The 19,034-nt window shown below is 38.0% G+C and overlaps 1 protein-coding gene across 1 annotated transcript in view; it reads left to right on the top strand.

Moving 5' to 3' along the window:
- The window catches only part of LOC118430085 (chloride channel protein 2-like), a 42,488-nt gene that overhangs the window by 8,359 nt on the left and 15,095 nt on the right, over positions 1 to 19,034 (top strand). Inside the window, exons 3-17 of the mRNA XM_035840794.1 lie at positions 5,596 to 5,634; positions 7,613 to 7,744; positions 9,159 to 9,287; positions 10,260 to 10,393; positions 10,706 to 10,783; positions 11,068 to 11,146; positions 11,488 to 11,613; positions 12,059 to 12,143; positions 12,572 to 12,673; positions 13,927 to 14,011; positions 14,653 to 14,802; positions 15,290 to 15,359; positions 15,674 to 15,784; positions 16,366 to 16,582; positions 17,488 to 17,499. Of these exons, the coding sequence (XP_035696687.1) occupies positions 5,596 to 5,634; positions 7,613 to 7,744; positions 9,159 to 9,287; positions 10,260 to 10,393; positions 10,706 to 10,783; positions 11,068 to 11,146; positions 11,488 to 11,613; positions 12,059 to 12,143; positions 12,572 to 12,673; positions 13,927 to 14,011; positions 14,653 to 14,802; positions 15,290 to 15,359; positions 15,674 to 15,784; positions 16,366 to 16,582; positions 17,488 to 17,499 (1,549 nt within the window). The remainder of the gene's footprint in view (positions 1 to 5,595; positions 5,635 to 7,612; positions 7,745 to 9,158; positions 9,288 to 10,259; positions 10,394 to 10,705; positions 10,784 to 11,067; positions 11,147 to 11,487; positions 11,614 to 12,058; positions 12,144 to 12,571; positions 12,674 to 13,926; positions 14,012 to 14,652; positions 14,803 to 15,289; positions 15,360 to 15,673; positions 15,785 to 16,365; positions 16,583 to 17,487; positions 17,500 to 19,034) is intronic.

The raw sequence follows: 19,034 nt of genomic DNA, 5'->3' as shown, positions 1-19,034 counted from the left end.
TAGCAGAGAATCTAATGTCCTGGAAATCCGATACTGCTAATTGAGTCTATTTTTGTACCAGCTATTTTACTTGTCCCTTTTTTTTAAAATTTCAGACAGTAAGGGTAATGAAACGTTTATGAAGGTTAGACATCTAGCAAATTTTCAAATACAATTCAATATTTACAACTGGATAAAAAAACAGAGATTTACTTCTGGACGTTTGGAGCAGCATCCATCATCCTTCTTCAGCATTACTAGAATGATCTGGCAGAACAATTTGTTACAAGTACAGCAGAAGGGAGGACTCCGTGTAGATCTCACCAGTACATGGGAACCTGCAGTTTTTAGTAGCTCAATGTTATTGTAGATATTATCTGCATTTTTGTGTTACACAACATTTTTGTGCAAAAAAATCAGTACCATGGACAGTCTACTGGCTGTTGTTCACCGTGTAACCTGTCCTACAAGTTGACTTAATCTCCAAGCAGATCTCCAAGTAGATTTATCGTTGGCAAGAGAGTATTAACAGGGCCAGGGCCAGGGCCAGTGCCATACCTTTGGTCTTTTTGATACTGTCTTTCAACATTAAACCTGTTTGTAGATTACAGTTGGTTCATCTATTTGAGACAGTGTTGAGACAGTGATAGCAAGTTTTCAGTACCAAGGGCAGATACAGGAGTATTAACAGGGCCAATTCTGTACCTTTGGTCCTTTTGATACCGTCTTGCCACTATTAAAGTGGTAGATAACTGTTGGTTCATCTAAGAGACAATTATAGCAAGACTTCAGTACCAAGGACAGATACTGTTCACATCTCAACTTTGCACCAAATTTCATCTACTCTTTGAAGTAAGAATAATCAATGTGAGAGAAACCCAATAGATACAGAGAATACTTCAGTACCAAGGACAGATACTGTTCAAATTTCAACTTTGCACCAAATTTCATCTACTTTTTGAAGTAAAAGTAATCAATGTGAAAAAAACAGTAGATACAGAAGATACTTCAGTACCAGGGACAGATACATGTACTGTTCACATCTCAACTTTGCACCAAATTTCGTCTACTTTTTGAAGTAAAAATAAAGAATGTGAAAAAAAGTAGATACAGAGAATACTTCAGTACCAAGAACAGATTGTGTTCAGATCTCAACTTTGCACCAAATTTCGTCTGCTCTTTGAAGTAAAAATAATCAATGTGAGAGAAACCCGGTAGATACAGATACATTTCTGATGATGGCTGCAGCTATTTGAAGACATAGATGTATTGATGTGATCTGACCCAGTCGAGCTGGAGGCTGTCGAGAAATATTGCAGCTAACCTTAAAGCTTGAGTTGTAGCCTAATCAAATACAGTTCTTTGTTTAGCATAACCACTATAGGATTTGTTTTCCAGGGATATTCTTTTATTACTATTACATAATATATCATTGTTTAAATTACTCATTATCAGCCTAATTTTCAAGTCAAGAATCCCTTATGATATTTGTACTATAATTTTACACCTTTGCTCAGTGTGATAACTTCCTTGAAAACTGTACATAGTTGTCAAAACATGTAAATAGTGAAATTGTGTATACCAGTAATTGCTTACACACAGGGTGATACAACCCAAGGCCAAACTGTGATCACTCGCATTTCCACTCATTTACATTCCCATTTTCCAATCAGGCCCCCTTTTACCATTAATAGGTTGAATAGTTTTTGAGCAGAATGATTTCTTCAATGAATTTCTTTTTAGGATTCTGACAAGGTAGAGTTTGAGCTACGTAGTACATATTTTAACTTTAGCTAGGTGTGACAGGTTCAATTCAATGTATAATTAGCCACGAGGGCCCACCACGCTTGCATGCGAAGATGGTGTTTTGCTAAAGAGCAGTTACTATGTATGTCCAGTTGAACTGTAAAGATATTGATACTTTATATTGTAAGTCTTGAAAATGTTTGCAGAAGTAATATTTTTGCAGTGCCTCTTTCAGTCTCGAACATAAAACCCCACAGAAAACTCCTTCTCACTCCTACAAATATCAAATCCATGCAAAAATAACTGAATCTACAGTAGCTGTATCTGGTAAATTTATGACCTTCATTACCACGGTAACGCTATTATAGACAGTGTGCCATTCATGAAGCTCTAAAAGACATGTTGGTAACACCTCCCTTAATATCACGGCGTGTTTGATAACAGAGAGATCGATAAAACCAATGGCCTGTGTACGTGAGTGACCATGGTTGTGAGAGTCGGAACAAAGGCGCTTATACTCATTATAGTACCAGTTGGAAGATAGTGATCAAAGAGAGAAAGCACCTTCTACTAGATTCTAGATATGGCTTTTGGTTTTTTAAAGGTAATTTAACTTTAAGCCCTAATGCTAACATCTGTCATTATCAACGTCATAGGAAAAAAACATGTCAAACCCACATTTGTAACCATTGGATTCCGTGTGTGGCAAATTGCTGTCTATTAGTTGTGGCAAATATAACAACCATTATGTCTGTGCTTCTGTTTCCTTCAATAAGTATGGATTCATCAGCAAAACAACAGCATACTAGGAATTTCGAAGGAGCCATTTTCGGTCTTTGGGTATCCTAAACATGTAGGATTGTAATCCAGGAAAAGCTCAGAAGATCCTAACAGGGATACAGCATGGGTGAAAGTGTTGTCACACTCGTGTCACTGACCCCCAGCATGCACGGTGGTAGCCTCCATAGCAGGCTCTATGGGCCTTTTTTTTGTGCTCATAATACACTTTTGCTGGCCGTTTCTTTTTGTACTGGGTCGCTTGTGCCGAGCTACGAGCCCGCAGCACAAGCAACCCAGTACAAAAAGAAATGGCCCACAAAAGTACATTATGAGCACAAAAAAAACACAAAAAAATGCCCAGAGAGCCTGCTATGGAGGCTTGCACAGTAGAAGGTGTGAGATTCTGCAGCCCAGTCACATGGATGGGAAGGAGGCCAGCTATTTTGAACATGCCTTCATCTGTGCCACTATGTACACATTGTGCTACCAGTGCTACTCATGTTTCACACAGCTCTGCTTGCTACATAAGGCTGGTCTATCAAACAAGACTGCAACAAATATGCATTAATGGTCTCTGGTTTACAATTCCGAAAGAAACAAACTTTTCCCTTAAATCTGCAAAACTTTGCCAAGCTTTTATAACCTTACCGACCAACAAAAAACAATCTTCTTGCTTAAGTCGTCCAACCCCTTTATGTATGAAAATGTTGGACAATTCATCTCCTACTGCATACGGAAAAGAAGTCAAAGTCAAACCCATCAAATGGCTTAAGTAGATATAGATTTGGATAAGACGTTATTTCCCTTTTGATTTATCTATGAATATAATTTTCCTTCTTTGTTAAGTATGATTATGTATACCATTACTGCTTTACTTTGTATGCAATTAGCCCTCGGGCATGAATTTGCAATAAAGATTATTATTTATTATTTATAAATCTTAAAACTTTCTCATTTTTTCTGGTCGCAAATACATTTGTATGTGTGTCCTGTCCAATATATATATTATTACAGTGTTCTACAGAATTGATTCAACTATGAATTCTCAAGTTAACACCACAAAAGAAAACTTTACCCCTTTTTTCTCCTACTGCAAGTAAAACCACAGCAAAAGTAAATAAATTTAAAGTTGTTTGAACAATGTAGTTGCACAAATACAAAAAGTTATAAGAGGTTGTTGAACTGTATCACAGAAAACATAATATATAAGTGTATTTATTTCCTCCTATTTGATTTGTTTCTAATGCAACAGTCCTTAGGCAAGCCTTATTGTATACCAATGCAATCCATCAATTAGGCACAATTGCGTAGGCTAGAGGATACAAAAATTTGGAAACTTTTTTATGATGGACTAAAATGTTAATTGTCCCTTACAGATCGATGAATGTTTCAACCACTGCTGAGGATCAATAAGACTTTAATGTACAGCTTTATATCAGCTGTAGGGCTTCCATCTTTTATCGGCAGTAAGGCATGTGCTCGTAATTACTTTCTGTTTTTTATGGCGCCCCAAGAGAGACAAGTCAATCAGGCGCTGTACATGAAATGCATGGCTAACTTCAATGTCAGGTCCCAAATGTACATTATTCAAATACAGTCAAACCTTGTCTGTAGTAACGACTCAAGGGACGTGAGGAAATGTACTGTACTCTTTAGACAGGATTTGTTTTTATTGATTTCGTTGATAGGGGAAAAACAATCAAAGGGACTGCGAAAAGTGAAAGCAATGGCCTGGTGGTCCTTTGTGACCAGTACAGGTTTACTTGTATTCAAACAGCGTAATCCCCAACCTGTGTTATTTGACTTTAACTTTAAGTCTAATGCTGCTAATGAGAGATATCTAAGATTGCAAAAAAAAAATGTTTATACGATTTTACAAGTTGAAATATGTCCATTTGGTATAATACATATGTATAGCCCGATTAAATCATGCTTATATACATAGCGTCAGGCCAAACGTCGTCTGGCCACCTTGAAGAGGCAGTTTCAGCCTCCAACTTCCTTCAAGTTTGCATTGTCCTAGACAGCCTTGGACAGCAGAGTTTCAGTTACACAGACCTGGTACAAAATGTATGTCACTACAGAAATCAGAGCCCTGATTATAGTACGAGCTATGACCCAAAGCCATATTGAATGACACACTTATCAGAAAGTTATTCAACTGTTGTAGCGTCTTGTATTCAAGCCCCAAGGAAAACTAAAAAATCGGACATTTAATGGACTGTACCCAAAATCCAGATCAAACAACACAAATGTCAGAAAGGTAATCAACTGTACCAACATTAGGCATCGACTATCGAGCTATAAAAGCTCAAGGGGAAAATAACAACACTTGTCCATGTATAACTTCAGCCGCTGGACAGAAGTAAATGTGTTTGCGAGACAGCAGATCAATAAGTTACTTTGATCATAGATTGACTTACAAGTCTGTCAATAAAAAGGGTCAGGAACATATCCAGTAGCTATCAAGTCATCAATTGTAGTTGATAGAAGTTTACCTTAAAGCACTGAATCTTTGTGTTAAAATAACTTTGCAGTAACTTTTTTCTCTTTTTTTTTTTTTGAGTCTGCAGAGAAAACTTCTGGGCACTGAACTTACTTCAGATTCCTGAAAGTATACTGTGTCTTGAAATTCAGTATCAAAAACTGAAAGACTAAAGTTTGCAGACCCCATGGTACAACCAGCATAATATGTGATTATGTGTTGTTTAATTAACTGCGTTAGTAATTGTATACTAATATTTCATTTGTTCATACTTATACATACAACCCCTGAAGTATACATCTCTTGAGTACAACATACTGGCAACTACCAATTGTTGAATTACTTTTGTATCAGTTACTAACATATACAGAAATGTACATGTTCAGGTAACTGAAAATGACATCAAAAGGTGCTATGATTATTACTAAAGATTATTCATAGCAATACAGAGAATTATGGTGTCTTGAACAGTCCCTTTCTCTGCTGGTTTTACAGCTTTTTTCTCTCTTCTCTCTCTAATTTTCAAGATTTCAGCTAACCTCCATTGTACGTTTAACCCTCCTAACCTCTCTGTTCTCTCTCCTTGTTGTCTATCCTGTGGCCAGTGTTAAGGAGGATGTGGGAGGCTCTACCTGAGGTGCAAGGTACAAACAACAAACCACATGCAGTCCTAAACCCTACATGTACATGTAGTATTGCACCCTCTCTAAATCAGGGTTGGACAAGTCCACTAGACTAATTGTCCCAGGCCAGTGAAAATGCTGATCGGGCAAGCACATGTCTTACGCCACTTGCCCAATGGGGCAAATGAGATTTTTACATGTGTGAGACTTTTCACAGTCATGTATCAAGCTTATTCAACACAGAAAAATAGAGTCAATGATAAAGGAATTCCATTATTATTGCTGACAATGAAAATACATTTTATAAATATTTAAGTTTCGAGCAAGTAAAAAGTTGGCTTGAGGCCTTGGTCTTGTAAAATTTTGATGTACTTTCCCGATAGGACAAGTGAATTTTAGGAAACTTGTTAAGCCCTGACACTACATCGTACATGTAGTAAGTGCACCCTATCCCATCCACACAAATTGGTATAAATAATGCTTGCATGTACATGTAGTTAGCATAATGCCTGCTAATCTTACTGATGTAGTATAATCTTTAACTTCTATACCCCCCCCCCCATACATCTGTAGTTAGTGTATATATGCGTGACTTTATGTCATGCCTGGGACGTAATAACGTCCCTTACAGGTATTCTGAAATCCTACAGGCTTTTACTTATATCCCACAGGCTTCCATAAAATGATTTAATTGTAACTTCCTGACTGTGCATGTAGCAGTCCAAAATGTGAATACAGGATTCTGACATTTGAGTTGATAGCTATTCTTCTTGAGCACAGCAGGCTGTCTCAATTTCAGACATGTTGCATTGAAATGTGTGTTTTCTTAAGTGGATATGACAAAAAGAATACAACACAGGGTACTCACCCACAGTCCCACCCCTCATGCGGGTCAGGATGGTACCTTAAAAGGTGATACAAAATGCACTGTTGTATTATCTATGTAGATGTATATCATATGCCTCAGCAATACAATGTGCATTGACATTATTATGCATTTGTCTGTCGGCACAAGGTGTTGTATCTTGTAGACAGATTCCTTCTTGACTGTGTACAATAGCAACAATGGCAACTCAGAAAAGGCATTGTCACACATATCTTTGAACTTGTGTCTAGGTGTGACATTTATTGATGTTTCTTTTACAAAGTTGTGTCCCCATTGTCGTCATCAAATTTATCAAAATGTCACGCTTATAAATACATCCCCCACACATTATCAGGTTTCTATTCTTCATGTCTCTGGGCAATCAGTCTATATGTACAATGTACCTTGTACAGCATCAAAATTTTCTTCTTTATGTTGATTTTGTTGGGAGGTAGCTCTTCATCCATCAGTATGGGCTGCATGTCTTGTTTCTTTAGTCAGAGACAAGGTATTGAATATGTAAATGCATACTAGTGTCATAGACTAATTATATGTAGCTATATGCTCATAGGACTCTGGTGTATGTGTGTAGAACACGTTATGGTTGTAGCTGTGCTACATTGTATTATTATATAAATTTTAAGCAAGAAGCAGGTAAGTCATTAAGAACTTTTCACTTTATTTCACCCATGATGTCACCGTCAAAGGGAGATGATTTTAACTTGTCTTTCTTCTGAAAAGCTGTACATATACTCTGCTAACAGTAGATTTTTATGTTCTGTAAAAGCCTGGTTATGGTCCAAAATGGTCATGTACTGCTATAGATACACATGCAGAGGGAAAACCATAGAGTTGATGCTATATGTACTTGAGTTGAGGCATGATTGCACTGATTAAAAATACATTTAGTCGACCTACACATACATTATACTTCAATATGTTGAGGTAGAAAAATATATGCATTGGTTGTATTCATCACTTATGATTGCAACAAACGAAATAAACTACAATGTATTTTGAGTACTCCTACTTTCTGGCCCATCTGAAATCAATTTTAGTACATGTAAGAACATTAAGAAGAATTGATGAATAGAAGTCTAGAAGTTTCTAACTGTGTCTCCTTGCCTTCCCCAGCATACATGATCTGGTGCAGAAATGTTGTGTTTGCCAAGATCGGAGAAGACTGGATCTTCCTGCTCCTCCTGGGGGTCTCCATGGCCCTGCTCAGCTTTGCTGTGGACTTCACCATCGCTAAGTGCCAGAAAGGTAACATCCAAACCTTCTTATTCTAAACAAGGACACTTTGAAGGAACTGTGAATCTGTGCCGACACTATAGCAATTATTTTGTCTAAAGCACAGTAAACTTGAGGTTTTGCGAAACTTACAAAATCTTAACGGCAGTCGCCTAAGAATTGAGTCTTGTTTTAAGTCATCTGATGTTAAGTTTATGTTATATACATTGTACTACTTGACATAGAACTTTGTATAGAATTGTGCAACATAGATCAAAAGGTGGTGACAACTTGTATTGTGTGGATGTCAACAGTTGCATATCATATTATGCAATGAAAGCCCTGGTCACACAGTTAATGGGGTTTGACTGTAATTGTGAAATGCCAGAGATTCAAACACATTTTTCACCTGAAAGTCATGTTGGATGGGTCTGTGGGATTTGCAAGTATCAGGTGATCTCAAAATACTTGGCAATGATTGAGATAGCTCCTGACACATTGCTAGCAAAAAATGTCACTCAGAGCTCAGAGACTTGTCAGCCAATCATTTTCCTGCTGTTTGACAGTATAGGGGTATAAAAGATGTTTTTTGTTATTATCATTTCAGCTCACTACTGGTTATACATGGAGCTGTCCCAGTACCCCTTGCTACAGTAGATGTTGTAGTGTTGTTTCAGCTCACTACTGGTTATACATGGAGCTGTCCCAGTACCCCTTGCTACAGTAGATGTTGTATTGTTGTTTCAGCTCACTACTGGTTATACATGGAGCTGTCCCAGTACCCATTGCTAAAGTAGATGTTGTATTGTTGTTTCAGCTCACTACTGGTTATACATGGAGCTGTCCCAGTACCCCTTGCTACAGTAGATGTTGTATTGTTGTTTCAGCTCACTACTGGTTATACATGGAGCTGTCCCAGTACCCCTTGCTACAGTAGATGTTGTATTGTTGTTTCAGCTCACTACTGGTTATACATGGAGCTGTCCCAGTACCCCTTGCTACAGTAGATGTTGTATTGTTGTTTCAGCTCACTACTGGTTATACATGGAGCTGTCCCAGTACCCCTTGCTACAGTAGATGCTGTATTGTTGTTTCAGCTCACTACTGGTTATACATGGAGCTGTCCCAGTACCCCTTGCTACAGTAGATGTTGTATTGTTGTTTCAGCTCACTACTGGTTATACATGGAGCTGTCCCAGTACCCCTTGCTACAGTAGATGCTGTATTGTTGTTTCAGCTCACTACTGGTTATACATGGAGCTGTCCCAGTACCCCTTGCTACAGTAGATGTTGTATTGTTGTTTCAGCTCACTACTGGTTATACATGGAGCTGTCCCAGTACCCCTTGCTACAGTAGATGTTGTATTGTTGTTTCAGCTCACTACTGGTTATACATGGAGCTGTCCCAGTACCCCTTGCTACAGTAGATGCTGTATTGTTGTTTCAGCTCACTACTGGTTATACATGGAGCTGTCCCAGTACCCCTTGCTACAGTACCTGGCCTGGGTGATGTTTCCTGTCATTTTCATCTCCTTTTCCGCTGGTTTCACCCATATTGTGTCTGCTAATGCTATAGGTAAGTTATAGGTGTCACCTCGGTTAGTGTTTTGTAATATGCATTTGCTAGATAGGCAGCCCTGGCTGTATAACTTGCACATTATATAAAATTGATGACACACACGTGAGGTGTGCAGTCATACAGTTGCATTTTGCATTGAAAAATACAGATAAGCTTAAAGTTTTTGTGACTTCACAAAAGAAGCAAAACTAAAATTTTTGCTGATTGCAGTATGGTTATCCTTACTTGGTACCACAAATTTACTACCGACAGTAGTTGCAGTTACAATGTCAATCACCTTGTTGCTGTTGTTTTGTCTGAAATTGTAATATGTAATTTAATAATCAAAAGTCCATGTCATATAAGAATGCAAAAAATGACTTTGCTGTGAGATTGCAAGATTATTTCTTGTACAGTAGAAGCCAGTTAATTGCACAATGGATAATCGCACACTTCTGTTAATGGTGCGAAATCCCATGGTGGTGCATTCCAGCTTAATAACTTTGCTTTGTTGCACCATTCGGATATTTGCACAAAGCACACTGGCAATTAAACGGCTTCTACTGTACTTAGGTATGATCTAGACACAGTTTTTCCCGATATCTGCGAGCAGACAACCTCTTGCTGACAGCCTTTTTTAAGCGTCTAGATGGAACTGCAATATCGCCATAAAGATATTGGCAGAATTTCTCCCGAAAGGTCCGGCCCATTCGTACGATAGCTTAGCAGGGGTCCCCGACAACTTCAGCGTGTGTGTAGATGCGTTCCGACTTCGGGAGGGCTCATTAGCATATAACGCAGGCTCATTAGGCTATATAGCTGTTTATGACTACAAGCGCCACGGGTGTCCCGCAGCCAACGTTCCAGATCCCTCCCGACATATCCACAGATATCGGTAAAAACTGTGTCTAGAATGTGCCTAAGTCTAGTATAAGCAATGTTGTTTGAAACCTGCTGACCGTATTGACCCCACCACCACCCCCCACCCAGGTTCTGGTATCCCTGAGATGAAGACCATCCTGCGGGGAGTGGTGCTGAAGGAGTATCTGTCGTTTAGAACTCTCATCGCAAAAATCATCGGACTCATCACCGCCTTGGGAAGCGGGCTTCCCCTCGGCAAGGAAGTGGGTCCTTACTTGATATGAAATACTTCCTTATTTTCTAGAGTACTTTTATATTTTGTATGTTCACGGTTTTTCATGCTGAGAATTGTAACATGAACTTATCATTACCAACAGCAAATGAATTACCAAGTTTAACCTTTTTTTACACGCACCTGCTGCCACGGTGAACATACATGAAGACAAAGTTGATTGCACTATGTGTATTACTTTCACATGTCTGTGTGTCACATTGGGAATAAGTTTTTATTTGAAAATAGTTTATCTAAGTTAGTATTTGAAAACATCTTTTTAACACTGTTGTTTGTATTGCAGGGTCCATTTGTACACATAGCCAGTATGGTTGCCCAACTTCTCAGTAAACTTGTCACGTCTTTCAGGGGTATCTATGAGGTAAGAGCCTGCTTTTTTTAGTTAGAATACAAGTTATAAAATCCTTGCTTTATTCTTAGGTCATGTAGGTGTTAAACATTTGTACAAGTTTAAGAAATGCATCTTGCTTCCACTATAATTCGAATCGGTAAGTAGTTCAAGTTGCAACCACTTTGAGTTCTTCACAGTTATAACTAAATACAATGAACTTCCAGGTTTATTCTTTAACCTAGCAGTATGTTCATAGCCATATATAATACTATAACGTTATCCCTGTGTAATGTTGTATGCTCCCTGTGTTGCAGAATGAATCCAGAAACAGTGAAATGTTAGCAGCAGCCTGTGCAGTGGGTGTTTCCTGTAACTTTGCTGCACCAATCGGGGGTAAGGAGGACATATTTACAAAGTAAAATGTGCATGACTACAAAATGTATAGAGCAAAGCAAATGAGAGCAATACCACATGGAGAAACTATGTAAAATGAAACATACAAATGTACTGCCTTTTTATCAGAAAGTGGTTTTATCTTTTAGCCTGAAATAGCATTTGTCATTTATGCTATTTGGTCCACGGTATTAAAAGATGAACTTTTGCTTTGATTGGTAGACAGATTTAGTCTTATATATTAAAATCTCCCAGTAATGCCAAGTTTTGTATCCACTGTGAATAGCTTATTACACAGCAAGATTTAATACTTCATTGTCTTTTTCTCTGATCGTTTCCAGGTGTGTTATTCAGTATAGAGGTAACATCAACATACTTTGCTGTGAGAAACTACTGGCGGGGGTTCTTTAGTGCTGTTTGTGGTGCCTTCATCTTCAGACTACTGGCTGTGTGGAACAGGGAGGAAGGTAGGATGTGTGCTTTAAGGATGTGTGCTTTTGATTCTTCTCCATAACATTCAAGTATTATAATCAGGGCTCTCTCCAGCTCAAATTTTTTTCTGTCCTCATCATTGTTTTGGGAGACCATGTTTTAGATTGTTCTGGTTAAATAAGTAATTTTAACCTTATAAAAGTACATTTTCAACAGTTTATTTTTGGGAAGAATGGGATAAGATTATTTTCCGTCCCAACAAGCAAATTTCTGATCCATGGCGGAAGGATGGGACCTGATGAAGATAGCCCTGATTACAATATACCTTTTAGTACAATTCAAACATGTATACTGTATACAATGTACTTTGTAGGTATCAGTTTAATCTCAACTCATAGTGCTGCAACAAAATTGTAAGAATGTTTACTGTGATTTGAAAATGATTTTGATAATCTTTTCTTTTCTTTTGGAACTGTACAGAAACCATCACTGCCCTGTTCAAGACCCAGTTCAGAGTAGACTACCCCTTTGATGTACAGGAGCTGTTGGCCTTTGCAGTCATAGGGTAGGTGGAGTTGTTGTAAGAACAAGCATTGAAGCCCATAAAACAGTCCTTGTTGCTCTTTTTCATGATTCATGGGAAATATACTTTCTGCCTCTTCTTCATGGTTTTGTCTACTACTCAGTAGAATACAGAAAACCAATACAGTAGAAGCCAGGTAATTGCACAGCGGATTAACGCACACTTCTGTTAACTGCACAGAAACCCCAAATCCCAAACCGGTACGGTACAGCTGGATAACTTTGCATTATTGCACCAGCCGGATTTTGCATAATTGCACGAAATTCACTGGCAAATAGGCCATGCAATTAAGCGGCTTGTACTGTACTACAACAGTAAGTGGTAACCAATATGTACATTTTGTATATTGTAAATAAGTAAAATTGCTTAGTCATTTACACCATTGATTAACATGTCTTTCTTTCCCCCAGGATTGTGTGTGGCTTTGGAGGGGCTCTTTTTGTGTACTTCCACAGACAAGTTGTATACTTCAACAGGAAGCACAGGAGACTAACTTACTTCCTACAGAAAAAGTAAGAACAAAACAGTCAAGTTTTATGAAAAATATAAAACAAATATGATTACAGAAGACATTTAGCACAATGGATATTACAAAATCAGGTCAACTTACATGTATGGTAGCTGTCAGATCGAAGGAAAATCAGAAAATTATTGATGCAATATGTCATGCCTCTGCGATCTCTTTTCATGTACTATATATTAATTTAAGTAATATAAAATTTTTAAGGTAATATTTCATAACTGATACACACAAACATTTATTCTGACTCATATATTACAGTAATTCTTTTCTAGACTTGTTTTATCTTATTTTTCACAGCCAACCATTATTTTTTTGTTTATTCCACTAATTCAACTCATTTCTTACTACACACATACTTAAGTATCTCATCCTCAGGTTTGCATTATTTTTATCAACAATAATTCTTTCTATAGTTTGTATAACATGCATGAATACACTGTTTTAAACACAAAACGAAACTCACACAGTCTGTCTTCATTCAACTCTCTTCTACTTCTTGCATGCCTGGTGTATGAAAAGGGCCAGGTAAGCCAAATATGTTACCTACATGTACTCTCTCTGTCTGGCAACTAATATCTCTTCTTAATTTGCTCCTCAAAAATTCCTGATTTTCACAATAATAACAAATGCTTATCACAAAATAATCATAGACCTAGAATTAAGTTACTGTTTTAAGATTTTTTCACCATAATACAACAGTTATAATCTGTAGTGTCATCACATATTTCAGTAAGCCCCAACAATTCTTGACTACATGTACAACCTGTATGTTAGCTTTGTAGGTCATGTATCATACATGTACAATGTAGGTTTCCTTCTGGATCAACTATTGTTTCTGTATTCACACTTAGCATATTTTGATATGTAGTTAAAACTACTTGTACATTGTCAATCCAAATGACTGTCACTGATATCCTCAGAAGAGCAGGTGTTAGAAGATACGATGAAAAATTTCCAGCTGAAAATAGGACTTACAATAGATGCACAAAGTATGTTAGCTGTTGTACACATACAACTTCAACATTGTACTCACTGATATTATAGTGTATACTGTGACCACGTTTGACCAGATATCAAATTTCATACCTCACGATAACATTGATGTGATGTATTTTCACTGTAATGCCTTCATAACGTAACTGTATACTATTTTAGAACAACAAAGTTTCAAAATGACTGTTTTTACTCATCCAAATGTAAATGTGTGAAAGTTGTTGATGTGCCTTTTGTTCCATCATGTAGCCGGTTCATCTATCCCGCCATTATCGCCTTTGTGGTCTCATCTCTCACCTTCCCCCTGGGCCTGGGGCAGTACATGGCTGGGGAGGTCAGTATCCAACTTCTTCATCAGTTTATCAGGCCATTTTGTACAGTCATGATGTTTAGTTAGACTGTTATAGTTATAACTTTATATTCACCTAACACTGTAGGCTTTATGTTTATCAGTACATGGCTGGGGAGGTCAGTATCCAACTTCCTCATCTGTATCTGTATCTATGTAGCTGGTATAACTGCCCTTTGACGTAATGCACCAGCTAGTGTCCATCGTTACTTCATCAGTTTACTAGGCCGTTTTGTATTGTCATAATGTTCAAAACTTAATTTTTCTCTCCAAAACATAATATTTCTCTCCTTTCACAGTGGTTTTATTTTGGAGTAGTAGGGAAAAGGAGCTATTTGTGGTGTTTTTGAATTTGTGATTGTAACAATTCTGTAGTACAGTAATCCTACAAGTGAGACACACATTGTATTAGCAGTATCATCAATACATGGTGAAGACTTTTCAAAAACTGATATATATCTGTACATTAAACATTAATCTTTAAGGGTTAGAAATTGGTTAAGCTGAAACATCTTAAGTTTTTGTTTTATAGTAGTTTAATATTTTTCACATGAGTTTTTAAAATTAAGTCTTGATGATCCCATTGAAATCTTCAGTCTAAGAACTTTTTGTACTTTTCCTCGCAGCTGACCCAGAAAGAAGCAATAAACGAGCTGTTTGACAACCACACGTGGACCAAGGGTCAGGCTGACGTGGACGAGGAACTCATCATCAGTCACTGGAAACATCCACAGTCCAACATATTTGTCACACTCGTCATCTTTATAGTCATGAATGTGAGCTTAGATGTTTGTTTGTTTGTTTGTTGCATAACTAGTGAACTAGTAAACTGCCAAGGAGGTCACACACTGGTTTTGCACAGTAAGTACAAGCTGCATAAAACCAGACTAGTAGGTTTGGTCCAGTCATACCAGGATAGACCCATACGTACAGTAACAGCTGATAGTGATAAGTGGGGTTAATATTGGGGCTCTCCTCAAACACAGTATGCTGTGTACATACATGTACTTCGTTGAAACAGCTACAAATCCCATTCCATAGTTGTGTGACACTATCCATCGTTACCTCTAGGATTGAGCAGAAGTGTCCTGCCACAAGAAATGATGTCAACTGGAGGAAAATGATATATTACTGAAGTATGCTACTCCAAACAAAAGTTTGTTCTTTCACAGTACTGTCTAGGGTTATTGGTTGGAAATCAAAGCTGACAAAAGGGGTAAACATTTAGAAATGAACTATAGCAACAAACGTCTTTCCTTGCAGTTCTGGATGTCAGCTATGGCGGTGACGTTACCTGTTCCAGCCGGGGTCTTCATTCCTGTGTTTGTACTTGGTGAGTACATTGTGACCAACATGCCTATTATTCAAAGCCTGGAGTCCAGTCTTGTTAGCTTGGGTCTGCTCCTGACAATGGCTACCCCACCAACAAGGGAGCCGTTACCATTTAAACATCATTGACTGAAAGCTAACACAGCTGAAATCCAGGCTATGTTATTTATTGAACTCATGCAGAGTATTCCAATTGAAGAATGTTCAAATTCTGTGTAAAATTACTGTTTAAAAGCATTGTATTTACAATGTTTGATAATATTTCTACAGCGAGAGGTCAGTGTTGCAAACCTGTTTAATGTTACATAATGATTGTAGGTGCTGCGTTTGGGCGACTGGTGGGCGAGAGTATGGCTGCCTGGTTTCCCCTGGGGGTCAGGTCAGATGGGATCCCCCACAGGATCATCCCAGGGGGGTATGCTGTAGCAGGTGGGTGAAATGGATCAGGTTTTCTTCCCATTAACCAATCCTTGGCAAGGTCATGTAGAGACTTACCCACATGCCATATATCAAAACAACCCATCCATCCTAGTTATCGTGCTGACAGACATTGTCGGGACAAACAAATGGCAGTTATCACTACAATACCTCCATTTCATGGAGGTAATAACTCTTTTCCAGCAATATGCATGGATTGAAAGGAAATGGAATTGGAAGTAGTGCCTCCTACATATGTCCATTTTGTATACTGTGCCTAGCTTTTAGGGTTTCTCAAGTCACAATGTTTTAACATGTGTTCATGATAGCTCCGATGAAGAATGAAAGGCTGTCATTATGATGATGATAACTATTTTTCATACCCTGGATGAAGGGATTTATTTTTCTGAGAATATGTTATCTTGTAAGTTCAAATGATGTTCACATTTTTCCAGGGTGCTTGCAATATGTTGTTTTGCACAAAGATGCTACATTTGTATCTTTCTTTATTTACTTTTTTTTTTACAAGAAAAGAGAATGGCAACAAGTTGTTTTATGACATACAAATATTGTAACTTCTCATCACATTTTAGGTGCTGCAGCGTTATCAGGAGCGGTAACCCACACCGTTTCCACGTCCGTTATCGTGTTTGAGCTGACGGGACAGATAGCGCACATCCTGCCCGTCCTCATAGCCGTCCTCGTGGCTAACGTGATCTCGCAGTGGCTCCAACCGTCCATCTACGACAGCATCATACAGATCAAGAGACTTCCATACCTACCTGACATCGGCAGTGGCGGATCTGGGAGGTATGTTGGAGTTATGTTTAAAACTAGGGAGTTTAGTTGGTACTCAAGATGTCACTCACAATGATTTGTAGACTGAATGACAGCTGTCTTGCATGGAATATTTCTGCATTGGGGTGGTAACAAGTTTAGTTCTGTCATGAAGAGGGAAGAACATAATGTATGATGACATGATTAATGTACTTGCATCTATTGGGTGACTATTGGTTGTGATATAAATTTTTTTCTGTTAACCTGACAACAAGACACATAATACTAGAAACCTGATTTTCAGACATCTTTACGTATTTGAAAATTAAGTGCATGTTCAGCTGATGTGTCATGATTCTAGAATGTATGAGAGTATTTGTGTATATTGTATGATTTAAATGTTTGGACACAACTTTAATGACTGCTTTCACCAGGACCCAGTCATCATGCTGCTTGCTGGTGGTGGTGGGATAGCATGTTTAAAAGCAGCTTTGTCAATGCTTTTGTGGCTCATTGGAAGTCTTCAAACATAGTCATGCTGGAGTTCATGTGGAATCTGACAGGGGGCACTGCTATTTGTAACAATGCAATTCATCGATATATCTACCATGCATGTGAATGAATGTGCCAAGCATGTACATCTCATATTGACTGCCAATTCTAATCTCCAAGCAGATCCTGCGGTAGCATAAGATAATATCAAAAGCTGCAAAGGAGTGAAGCTGGCCTAGGAGTGTGTTTGGCTACCCAGTGGCTGATGACTCCCTTTGGCCAGCTGTACTTCTTAGCCAGCGTTGATACTATCTTATGCCACTGGTAAATCTGCCTGGAGATTAAGCCAATCCATGTATTGATATGACTGACCAATGACTGTTCTTCTCACCCATCTTCACTATCTCTCCTGTCCGTCTGGCTCCATCTTAACCTGTGGTAACAAGGGTACAAGGGTGGTAAGTCTACTGCGTTAGGAACCTCATGTCCAGGGCCTTCACAAACACACACTAGAGAGGGATGGAGTGATAACATAACCAAGCAGAATCTTTCGGTTTTGTTCAAAGTTTTGATTTTTACAAAAGGCTGTTAGTCAATGTAATGAAAGAATGTTATTCAAATCCCAAATCTACATAAATAACTGGTCAAAGTGACCTGATTTTTCTGTACCTGGCTAAATAAAATAGAATAAAATGAAATTTGTCATAATGCTGTTCCATACCGTGAAATTCATGGCATTTCAGATTCTGATTTCATGACAAGTTCTTTTATTGTCACAATTTGATCTGATAATAAATTAACTTATAAGTGTACTGTTTTGATCAGTTCTAGGATATATACGAGACATGTAAATTAGAATCAACACTACTCTGAAGTATTTGAAAGAATTGTTCCCGCTCTGAAGTCAGTATCATTATTCTTTCACTTTGACAGCATACATGTAATAAAAATTCTTCCAAAATTATAGTGGGCAGAAACTTGAAGTGGTAGCTGAGATTTTGTGTGTGTTTGAAAAGGCAATGGAAGTAGAGTTTGAGTGTAACCTGTTTCTAACTGCTGTGCTGTGCTTTGCTGCTCATCATATAACTGACCAATATTGTTGATTGTCACATGTTTGTTACTATGGCAACAGGTACACAAATATGTATGACATCAACTCTTGGTACCAACAGGTACTAGTAGTTTGATATACATGTAGACCATAATATCTAACCAGATGTTGAGAAATATTGTAGAAGTGTTATATTGATGGTTTAGGATTAGTTTAATGTCTTATCGTTTGACTGGTGTGTCGCTAGTTTTGACTATTACAAACTAACATTCCCTGTGGTGAAATGATGTTGGTTTCACCCGACAGACAGTGGAAACGTTATCTGAAGCGCAAACTGGGGCACTCTAGCTGGTGGTAAAGTCGGCATGCTTGATGTGGTAACACCCTGTGTGCCTCATCATACTAACCTTAAATCTCAACTTTCTGTTACATTTATAAGGACTTTGGGGATGTTGGTTTCTCTCATGATTTTTTGTGTTCTTCATTTGTGTGGTGTCTTTCGTTTGTCTTTTGCATGTTTGTAGTGATGGTTTGACTTTTTGTGGCAAGATATTCCTTTTGTAGTTTTAGGAATCTAAGATAAGAAGAAAATTCTAGCACACTTGCATTTTTAGACAGTGTACCCTCTATCATACTACTAGTCAGCCTTTATCATGTCTGAAGTACAGTTCACAGAAACTCACAAAAGTCACACCAGTTTTTGCGAATTAAACTTCAGAAAATAACTATAAAATAAATGTAAAAACAAAATTGGATCAGATAAACTGCCATGGTCTTTTTGCAACTTTAACACGCTTTTGAAATTGTTACGTTTCAAAAGCTCTGGGACTAACATAGTAGCTAAGTGTTATGTAGCGAAGGTGCTAATATCTGAAATCTGAAGGAGCAGACTGAGAATTCTGTTGTACCGCAAACTTAAATCCACCGCGAAAAGTCCTTTTA

This window comes from Branchiostoma floridae, chromosome 14, assembly GCF_000003815.2.
Source record: "Branchiostoma floridae strain S238N-H82 chromosome 14, Bfl_VNyyK, whole genome shotgun sequence".
In the NCBI taxonomy this organism is placed as follows: Eukaryota; Metazoa; Chordata; class Leptocardii; order Amphioxiformes; family Branchiostomatidae; genus Branchiostoma; species Branchiostoma floridae.
This window is presented reverse-complemented; position numbering and strand designations above follow the sequence as displayed.